The sequence below is a fragment of the Pipra filicauda genome, unplaced genomic scaffold (genome assembly GCF_003945595.2).
Source record: "Pipra filicauda isolate LSUMZ 115617 unplaced genomic scaffold, ASM394559v2 scaffold728_size130481_pilon, whole genome shotgun sequence".
Taxonomy (NCBI): Eukaryota; Metazoa; Chordata; class Aves; order Passeriformes; family Pipridae; genus Pipra; species Pipra filicauda.
This window is the reverse complement of record NW_024104896.1, coordinates 121,232-130,486: the sequence shown is the minus strand read 5'-3', so window position 1 is coordinate 130,486 and position 9,255 is coordinate 121,232. Positions and strand designations below refer to the sequence as shown.

Genomic DNA, 9,255 nt, shown 5'->3' with positions numbered 1-9,255 from the left:
ATTATTTGCCCACCTGGGGTAACTGCCCAGCCTCCTGGAGCAAATTTTGCTCTAAGGTTTCAATGAGCTGACAATCCTTAGCACTAGACTCATTTGTTTCTACTGGGAGAGGTATCTCTGTCAGGGTTATTAAAGACAAAACTTTACTCTCTAAAGTGCCTTTTTCTGCAGCCTCTTTGGAAGAATTATGGGCCAAATGATTCCCCAGTTCTGCTTTGGTCTCCCCCTCTTGGTGCACTCTGCAATGCAGGACAGCAGCCTCTGTTGGTTTCTGGAGATCTTCAAGCAAGTCCAAGGATTAACTTGTTCTCCTTGACTCAATCCCAAAGCTGGAGTGAGCACAATTGGTTCTGCTTTCTGGGCTGAGGCACTGCAGAGGAGTGCCCCCAATTCCATGACCTGCTGGGGGGAGTTCCTGTGCATCCAGAGAATTGTTTTCCATGCTGGACAAAGCTGCCCCCACTGGGAAACAATTCCCAACCAGGACTTTCCCAGGGGCTGTCTCCTGAGTCAGCTCTGCCCAAATACACTTCTCCTCTAGTCTGGAAGCAATCCCGCTCTGGGCTTCCTTTGCTGGGGCTGGGGCAGTTGACAGGTTGCTTCTTTTGTTCCTGGCCCAGCCTCCCTTGTCCTTGGAGAATTCCAAAGCCCAGGGAGGCTCCTGGGGTCTGGACTACTTGCACTTTGTGTTTGGGACACCCCATATCCACCCAGTCCAAGGAAATTCCATAGTGTCTGATCCCAACATTGCTGCTCAGCATCAGTGGCTGTCAAAATATCCACACACTGGAACAAGGCTCCAAGAGGGTTTTGACTTTTCCATTCCTCCAGTTCCTTTGCCAATTGAGTTCCAAATACTGGGGGGATATTTTTAAACCCCTGTGATGCCTTAAGACCCTTTTAGGGTTTTTTTTGACTTTGTTAATTTTTATAAGCTTTATATGTAATTATAGCAGAAGTAGATTTTAGAAGTAGCTATATTGTATTCCTCACCCTTTAGCACCCTTTAGTTTACACATTCCTCAACCCTCCTACCCCATTCCATGCTCCCCATATCAATCCTACCCCTGAATTCAGTAGAAATGTTTAGTCTCTTGTCAAGGCAAGGCCTATGCTGTTTAGAGAACACTCCTATCTTGGCCTGAACAACAGAACAGAGTCAAGAACTGGGTGACCGTGTACCCTTTGTGCTCTGAGGATGGTGATGGGGATGAAGAGAGGGTCCCGAAATGCACCCCAGACTCAATTCCCAGGGAGTGGGCCCGGGGCAGACCAGAGCAAAGGCTACGGGGTGGAAACACTTGGGATGGACAGGTAGTATTATAAAATGTCACATCTCAGGCACAGCGGGCATGCATCCTGTAACATCTGTGCCTTGGCACAAATCAAACCCTTTCCTTATCTCACACTCAATTAACTGCTCCTGAGGTTTTTCCTTAGCATCAGCTGAGCTGGCATCACCTGCAGGAGGACCACCAAAGTCAGCTGGGTTTTCCTCCCTGTCTTTGGATTTTCCCATCTGAAAGCAAAAAGCTCTTGACTTTCACAACTCAAAGGGAGACAGAAAAAGGCAGCTTTCAAATCTAATCCTGTGAAACATTAAACTTTCATTTAGGGGAGTTAGCAAAGTGTAAGGATTCGCTACAACTGCTTGTATATCTTCTACTCTATCATTTATAGCTCTGAGGTCTTGGACTAACTGGCATAGCCTTCCATTTGCCTGCTTGACTGGCAAAATTGGAGCATTACATTTAGATTCACATTCTTTTAACAAGCAAAATTTCATCAGTTTTTCTACAGAGAGTGAGAATCCCTCACAACTTTCCATTTTCAAAGGCTATTGCTTTGGCCTGACCAACCCCACTCCAGGTTTCACTGGAATTCTCACAGGTTCTGCTCTTTTGGATCATGGAGGCACCTCTCCAGCCCATCCTACTGGAATCACTGCATCCCCAAGTGACGTTGGCAGATGGATTAGTTCTGCTTTTGGAGACTCTCATGCAAAACTAGAACCTTCCACAGAATTAGGCTCTGCAATAATAACCTATATTTGACCATTTTTAAATTGGATTGTGGCATTTAATTTTGCCAAGAGATCTCTCCCAGGCAGAGGCTTTGGGGAATTGGGGAAATACAAACACTGGGGAGCCAACCACTGTTTTCCCAATTTCAAATCCACAGCATTAAAAATGGCCCAGTTTCCCAATTCCCTGGCACACCAGACAATTGTTCCAGAATTGTGACTTGAGTTTCATTTTCCCTTATTTAAGACAGGGGAACAAGTTCCCACAGCCACAACCAATTGTACTTAGCTTGGCTGGAACCAGATGTTCTGATGGGGAAGAATCCTCTGGTGCCCCCTCAGTCGTCTGCAGTGATGCCAGGAGAGGGTTGGGAGGGTTCTGAAGTTTCAGTTGTGGACAATCCCATTTCCAGTGTCCATCTTTCTTACAGGATGCACAGGGATTGATCCCAAGTCTCCTGGGGGGGGGTGTTTGAAGCAGGCTGCCCATGCTCTCATCCTCTTCCTCTCCCCGGGGGCACCATTTCCTCAGGGATTTCTTCCAGAACTGCAACTCCTTCCTGCTGAGTTGATTCCTGCTGATTCTCCCAACCTCCAACAGTGTCCCCAAATTAGACTGATCTTGTCCCTCAGCTTTTTGTCATTCCCTCCTAACCACATCTGAGGACTGCCCCACAAATATGGGGGCCAGTTGAGTCCTTCCCCCCTGTGTTCCAGGATGGATATTAGTATATTTTTGTGCTGTTTCTTCCAGAGGATTTAAAAATTCAGTAGGCTATTCCCTGTGATCCTGCTTCATTGCAGAGAATTTTGACGTGTTCATTGCCTTTGGCCTGGCATGTTTCATTGCAGACAACATCCACTGCAGGTATCTATTGAACCTTTCTCTAAAAATAGGGATGTTAGGATCCCATTCAGGATCTGCAGTGGGAAAGGGAATGTCCAATGTACCCTGGATATTCCCCACCAAAATCTGCTCTTCCAAAAACCTCTGACTGGTTTTAACAACCATTGCTTTCTCCCTACTACCAAACAACACTTCTAACATAGGATCCTTCTAGCCTGGATCCTGGCTTTGAATCATCATTTTGAAGGCTTTTGCCATTTAGTCTGGGTTCTATCACACAGGGGGGCCACTCCCAGCCCTCCTTGTTCAGCTCTAGTTCTTCCTGCAGCTGCACTGAAGCTCTCTGCTCTCTCTCTGACACATTCTCTCTCCCTTTTCTTCTGGACATGCTAAAGCTGCCTCTTCACATGCCAGTTCCCCTGCAAGATTGGTTTCTGCATCTTGATTCTCTGTTCCCCCACTCAACCTGCCCGTGGGGCCAACCAGAAGATCTGAGTCCTCCTCCTTATCGGGGAGACGATGAGAACAAAGTTCTCCTGTGCTCCACACTGAACAACAAGGCTTTAACCATTTCCCTTGATTTTCCTTTCCGGGCTCACACCAAGGGCTCTGAGGGCGCTGCATTCACACCACAATCCTTCTGCCATTTCACAGGTTCTGCAAAGTGAAAAACACATCAATGCACAGAACCTCCTTCCACTTCTGTTCCTGTTCTGAAACAGCACCAACTGTAACAATGGATTAGAATTCAATGTTCCAGAACAGCCACCCATTGATTACAACACTTCATTAAATTCTCCCTGGGAGCTGTTCCTCCGGGGGGGCCACCAAACTTCATCCAAAATTGCAAAATGCAACCAAGTGGGGACTTCTTCACAATTCCCCCTTCAGACTGCCCACTCCCCATCTCTAAACACTAGACCCAAAATGTTACAATACAGAAACAAATGAGAACACAACAATATTGATCGATAAAACAAAGCCAATACCAAATTCCAAAATACCAAATAACCCACCCAAAGGGCTGGAAGATCCACAGGTCTCAGATGAGCAGGATTCCCAAAATACCAAAGAGCCCACCCAGTGTGCTGAAAGATCCACACATTTGACATGGGCAGGATTCCCAAAGAGAATGCCTTATTATCCAGTGGGATCTTACCTGTGTCCCAGACTGGGCTGGGGATCTGTGCTCTTCTGCAGCAAAGTCCTGGTGCTGGCATGAAGATCCAGTGATCCCTCAGATCTGTGGGAGATCAGGCAGAGGTGTCCTGTCTGGGGGGCCAAAAATTACACCCAAAAGCAGCAGAAACAAACTTCTTAACCCAATTTGGAGATGTTAAAAAGGGCATTCTTCTTTGTTCAGCATGCTGGAGGTTCAGAGGAGAGCTCCTCTAATCCAACGTGCCAAATGACAGACAGGGCTTTTTATTACACACACTCTTTACATGTGCATTTGATAGCCTTGCTTACTTAATACATATTCATTACTCTGCTTTACATAGTCACACCCCTATTGGAAGTCCTTTTCTGGTCCTTCTGGGCCTTCTCTGTCATCTGTGCTGCTCAGTTCTTGAGCAGCACAGCACCACTGTGCTTCTTTTATCTGGGTACACAGGGCTTAGTTTACATCCTGCTGGTTTGGGACATCCCTTATCTAATTCTCTAGGACTTCTCCAGGATTACATTGTTCCTCATTTGGGCACTCTGGGGTACTGGGAGTAGAGTTTCTATTTCTTCTATCAATGGTTTGATGGAGACCATGAGGAGCTGGGAACTCGTTGCAGGGAAAAGAGGGAGCAGTGGGGAAGTAACAGGCAGGTGGGGGAGAGAACTGTTCAGAGAACAGCTGAGATACAGCTCGAGCAAGGTGAAAACTAAACTGTCATTTGGGGTCATCCCAGATCGATTGGATTTCAGAAATTACTCAACACAGGTGCCACCTCCTCCAGCCAAGCCCAGGAGATCAACCTCCTCAGCAGCTGCAAGAGATGTTCATGTGCCTGCTGCCATCTCCCCAAAGCCATTATCCCACTCCTGCTGACAAGATGGGCAAGATAAGGATCTACCTCACAAGATCTGCTGCAGGAAGAAGAGCGTGTCCCAAAGGATGTCCTCAGCCTTCTCAGAGGGGACGTCAGATCCTCTCCAGGGATGGTCCCAGCCCTTCCCAATCCAGACTGGGCACCAGCTCCAACTCTTCCCTCGAAAACAAACAACAAATTCATGACAAGAGATTACAAACAAAAAGTGGAAACAAGAAAAAAAGGTGAAATGTTAACATTCTGTCAGGGTTCTGAGGAAGGCCCAACCCCTCCACACCAAAGAAAAACCCCACCTCCTCCAGCTCAGGAAAACCCAGGCCTTCTCCCTGCCCTGCTGCATTGCCCCAAAGAAAGGCTCCTAAGCCAAGGCAGCCCAAGCCTTTCCTGGCCTGCAGCCCAAAGCAGCTGGTGTTCTGCAGCCCCACCTTTGCTCCCCCCACGGGGGTTTGTTTTTGGCAGGCTGGCTGCCCCTGCCCCAGCCCCGCCCAGCAAAGGGGCAGTGGCAGAGGCTGGGGGCAGAGCCGGGCTCCCATTTCACACCCAGCCCAGAGCACCCGCCCACCCTCCTGCCAAGAAGCAGCTTGGCAGCCGGCTGAAGAATTCATCGGGTTCCCCGCCAGCAAAGGGGGAACCTTCGGTGCCCAGCCAGGCTGAGCAATGCCCGGGAGCACCCCCTGGGTGTGGACTCATCTGCAAACAGCGTGTGGAGCACGGCTTGGAGGAAGGGGCCAGAATCAGAGTCCATCATCTTCAGCTCGCCGGTGTCCAGGTCAACAACAAAGAGCTTGTCATCCCTGACGTCGTCCTCGATGTCTCCAGCAGCAGCCCCACCCGGTACAGCTTCTCCAGAGGCCCCTTCTCCTTCCCTGGGGGCCAGACCAGGCTGTCAGTGTTCTGCCGAGGGCCCAGCTGTCTGTGAAGCAGGATGAGCAAAACCAGGTTGGATGGTGGCCACCAGCACTTGGAAGACTGGGTCTACAGCCCAGCTCCAGCACAAAGAGGTGCATGTTCCCATGTGCTGACCCCCCCTCAGTGCTACAGGCACGACAAAAAAGTCTGGTTTTCTTTGCTTCTTATTGCCAAGAGATGTGTGGAGGTGTTACTTGCCAGGCCCCTGGATCAAAGTGAGCACGTGGATCTCTCCTGTCTTCTAGAGCAGGTGAATGCCCTGCACCCAAGGATGGCACAACAGGTCTTCCAATGATGGCCTGTCCGAGGGGCGGATGGACAAACACCACCTGATAAGGTGCTGGCACCCTGGGGGGAAAATCGCCGGTCAGTTGGAGAAGGATCCTGTCCCCTTTGTCCCACTGTCCACGTGCCCAGGCTGTGCTGGCTGTGCTCAGAGCTGTGCCCAAACTTCTCCATTGATTCTCCCTTTTGGAGGAGAGCAGGATGGCAGGACACAGGCCACCTCCTCCAGCCAACCATGGGACACAAACAGCTTCAAGAGCGGCGTCCTCGTGAGCCCGCTGCCCTCTCCCAACACCGTTATTCCCCCCGTGCCACAAAGATTGGTATCCACCTCGAGAGACCCGTGGTGGGAACGGGAGCTGGTCCCAGATGGTGTTGGTGCCTCTGCAGAACGGGTGCTTCCCGCAGACCATCTGGTAGAGCAGGATGCCCAGGGACCAGATCGTGGCCGCCTCGCCGCGGTAGCGTTTGAAGCAGATCCACTCTGGCGGGCTGTATGACGGTGTTCCTGCGGAATACAGACGCAGTTCATCAGGTGGATGCTGCCTGCTCCCAGAGCCTCACCCCAGCATCCCTGGCAACGTGGGGCCTGCCCCAGTGGCACACGCTGTGACCCACTGCCTTCTCACCGGCCCCTGACTCTTGGTTACAAACTTGGGGTTGGAGAAGAAGCCACTGGTGTCCAAGAGGGCAGCAGAAGCCCTGGCAAGGCCCAACTATTACATGCAAGGGAAAAACCCACCCAGTGGTGGGGAAAAGCCATGCCTTCTCCCCACCCCTCTGCACTGCCCCCAACAATTCATCATAAGCCAAGGCAAACAAGGTGAGCGGAGCAGCCCAAGCCCTTCCTTGCCTGCACACCAAGCCAGCTGGTGCACAGTTCTGACCCCCTTCTCTGCTACCCTCACGGGGGTTTTGGTCAGGCTGGCTCCCCCCTGCCCCACACCCAGCCCAGGACAGGGTGGGTGGCACAGGCTGTCAGCAAGGCCAGGGCCCGTCTCACAATAACCCCCCAGCCCCATCCAAAAGCAACTCGGCTGAAGAACTAATCCTGTTCCCCCTCAGCAAAAGGGGCAATCTCTGGTGCCACACCCGGGCATGGCCATGCGATGCCTGGCACCAGGAGCATCCCCCGGCTGTGGGCTCACCTGCAAACTGGGTGTAGACGGTGTCCTGAAGGAAGGTGGCACATCCAAAGTCAAGGAGCTTCGCCTCTCCGGTGGCCAGGTCGAGGAGGATGTTCTGGGGCTTGATGTCCCGGTGCAGGACGCCGCAGCTGGTGCAGTGCCGCACGGCCTTCAGCACCTGGCGGAACAGCCCCCACGCCATCTCCTCCGGCAGGAACCTCCACGCCGTGATTACGCGAGAGAGGTCCCGAGAGCGCTCCGGACGCTCCATCACCAACAAGAAACTGTTGGGGAGCTCGAACCACTCCAGGAGCTGGATGACACCACGAAACCCACTGGACACCTTGTCCAGCAGCACGATCTCCAGGGGGGCCAGGGTGCCGTCGGGCTGCGGGGGGACCACGGGGTCGTCAGTGGGGCTGATGCCGTGCCTGTCTGCCTGCTACCCCTCTGCCAGCCCTGGATGCTCCCCGTCCCCCACCCACCCCACGCCCACTCTCCCTCCAGGTGTCCCGGCGGCTTCCACCCTCCCGGGCTCGGCTCGTCCCCGCCCGTCCCGCCCCGCTTTCTCCCGCTGGCCCCGCTCGCTCACCAGCTCGCCCCAGCGCCGGATGAGATCCCGGGGCACGGCTTTGATGGCCACCTGCAAGCCAAGGGGAACGGCGGGTTGAGCTCGCCCGTCCCGCTCTCCTCCTCCTCCTCCTCCTCCTCCTCCTGCACTCACCGGGGCTCCGTCCGCCAGGCGGGTCCCCGCGTAGACGCGGCCGAAGCCGCCGCTGCCCAGCAGCGAACCCAGCCGGTAGCGCTTCTGCAGGGGCCCCTTCGCCTTCCGTGCGGGCGAGACGTGGCCGTCAGCGTTCGGGCCGGGGCCCGGCACGGCCCCCGAGCGCCCCTCGAGCGGCCCGGGCCGGGCTTCCCCACCCGCAGCGGGCAGCGGCGGCTCGCTGCCGGCGGCCGGGCTGGCGAGCGGCGGAGCTCTGGTCGGGGAAGCCGCCGAGGAGGCGGCAGCGGCCGCGGCCCCCGCCGGCCCCGGCAGGCGCCGGGCTCGAGCCGGGCGGAGCCAAGCGGCGGCGACGCCGAGCCCGCCCCACAGCCCATCCCACAGCCCATCCCACAGCCCGCCCCACAGCCCGCCCCACAGCCCATCCCACAGCCCATCCCACAGCCCATCCCACAGCCCATCCCACAGCCCGCCCCACAGCCCATCCCACAGCCCATCCCACAGCCCGCCCCACAGCCCATCCCACAGCCCATCCCACAGCCCGCCCCACAGCCCATCCCACAGCCCATCCCACAGCCCGCCCCACAGCCCATCCCACAGCCCATCCCACAGCCCGCCCCACAGCCCATCCCACAGCCCATCCCACAGCCCATCCCACAGCCCGCCCCACAGGAGCGCCCAGCAGCGCCACAGCCGGCGCGCCGGGAGCCGGGCGAGGGCGGGACCGCGCCGGGCCGCCCAGGGCCGGGGACGGGGCGGCCCCGCCCGGCAGAGGGGAACGGCCGGGGCCATGGCCCGGGCCGGCAAGGGGAGGGGGGACCGGGACCGGGACAGGGACACTGGGACAGGGACACCGGGACAGGGACACCGGGAGACGGAGAGGAGGAAGAGCAAGAGCAGGAGAAAGACCGAGAGCGCGTCGCTAGAGCCGCTGCTGCTGCCGCCGCTGCTGCCGAAGCGCCGGGGCCGTTGGTCCGTTCGTCGGTTCGTCCGTTTGTCCATTTTTCCGTTCCCTGTTTGGCCCCCGCGCGCCCCGGGGGCAGCCCCGGCTGGAGTCACGGAGCTCCCCTTCCTCCCGCACCCATGCCGAGACCACGGGCTTTTTTAGCTTCTTCACTTTATTTTGACTTCTTTGCTGGCAATCTTGCAACTTCCCGCCGCTGCTCGGACCCCATCCCGCCCGCTCGGCCCGCGCTGCTGTCGCTTCCTCCCGGGCCAGCCGGGGTCTGGACTTGTCCCTGAAGTTTGGGAAGGGGTTTGCTCAGTGAGGAGCCCCGGGACGTCCGGCCAGCGCCAGGCAG

At 55.4% G+C, this 9,255-nt stretch overlaps 1 protein-coding gene and 2 long non-coding RNA genes across 5 annotated transcripts; all 3 read right to left on the bottom strand.

Annotated features, from left to right (window-relative positions):
* Positions 1–96: 96 nt before the first annotated feature.
* On the bottom strand, positions 97–3,090 carry LOC120324849. Its single transcript, XR_005566504.1, has 2 exons — positions 1,462–3,090; positions 97–879 (listed from the first exon to the last, which is right to left on the bottom strand). It is a non-coding gene; the product is annotated as an uncharacterized LOC120324849 (long non-coding RNA).
* A 15-nt stretch (positions 3,091–3,105) lies between these two features.
* Positions 3,106–5,600, bottom strand: LOC113997268. 3 transcript variants are annotated; one of them, XR_003544048.2, is made up of 3 exons: positions 4,937–5,600; positions 4,030–4,142; positions 3,106–3,527 (listed from the first exon to the last, which is right to left on the bottom strand). It is a non-coding gene; the product is annotated as an uncharacterized LOC113997268 (long non-coding RNA). The 3 variants fall into 3 exon arrangements; XR_003544050.2 differs by having other exon boundaries at positions 4,030–4,138; XR_003544049.2 differs by having other exon boundaries at positions 4,030–4,113.
* A 17-nt stretch (positions 5,601–5,617) lies between these two features.
* On the bottom strand, positions 5,618–8,956 carry LOC114001185 (serine/threonine-protein kinase pim-1-like). Its single transcript, XM_039389422.1, has 7 exons — positions 8,864–8,956; positions 7,958–8,347; positions 7,826–7,876; positions 7,255–7,621; positions 6,438–6,614; positions 6,020–6,169; positions 5,618–5,825 (listed from the first exon to the last, which is right to left on the bottom strand). The coding sequence occupies exons 1-6, from the start codon at positions 8,954–8,956 to the stop codon at positions 6,063–6,065; spliced, it is 1,185 nt and encodes a 394-aa protein (XP_039245356.1). The 3' UTR covers positions 5,618–5,825; positions 6,020–6,062.
* Between the last annotated feature and the right edge of the window lie 299 nt (positions 8,957–9,255).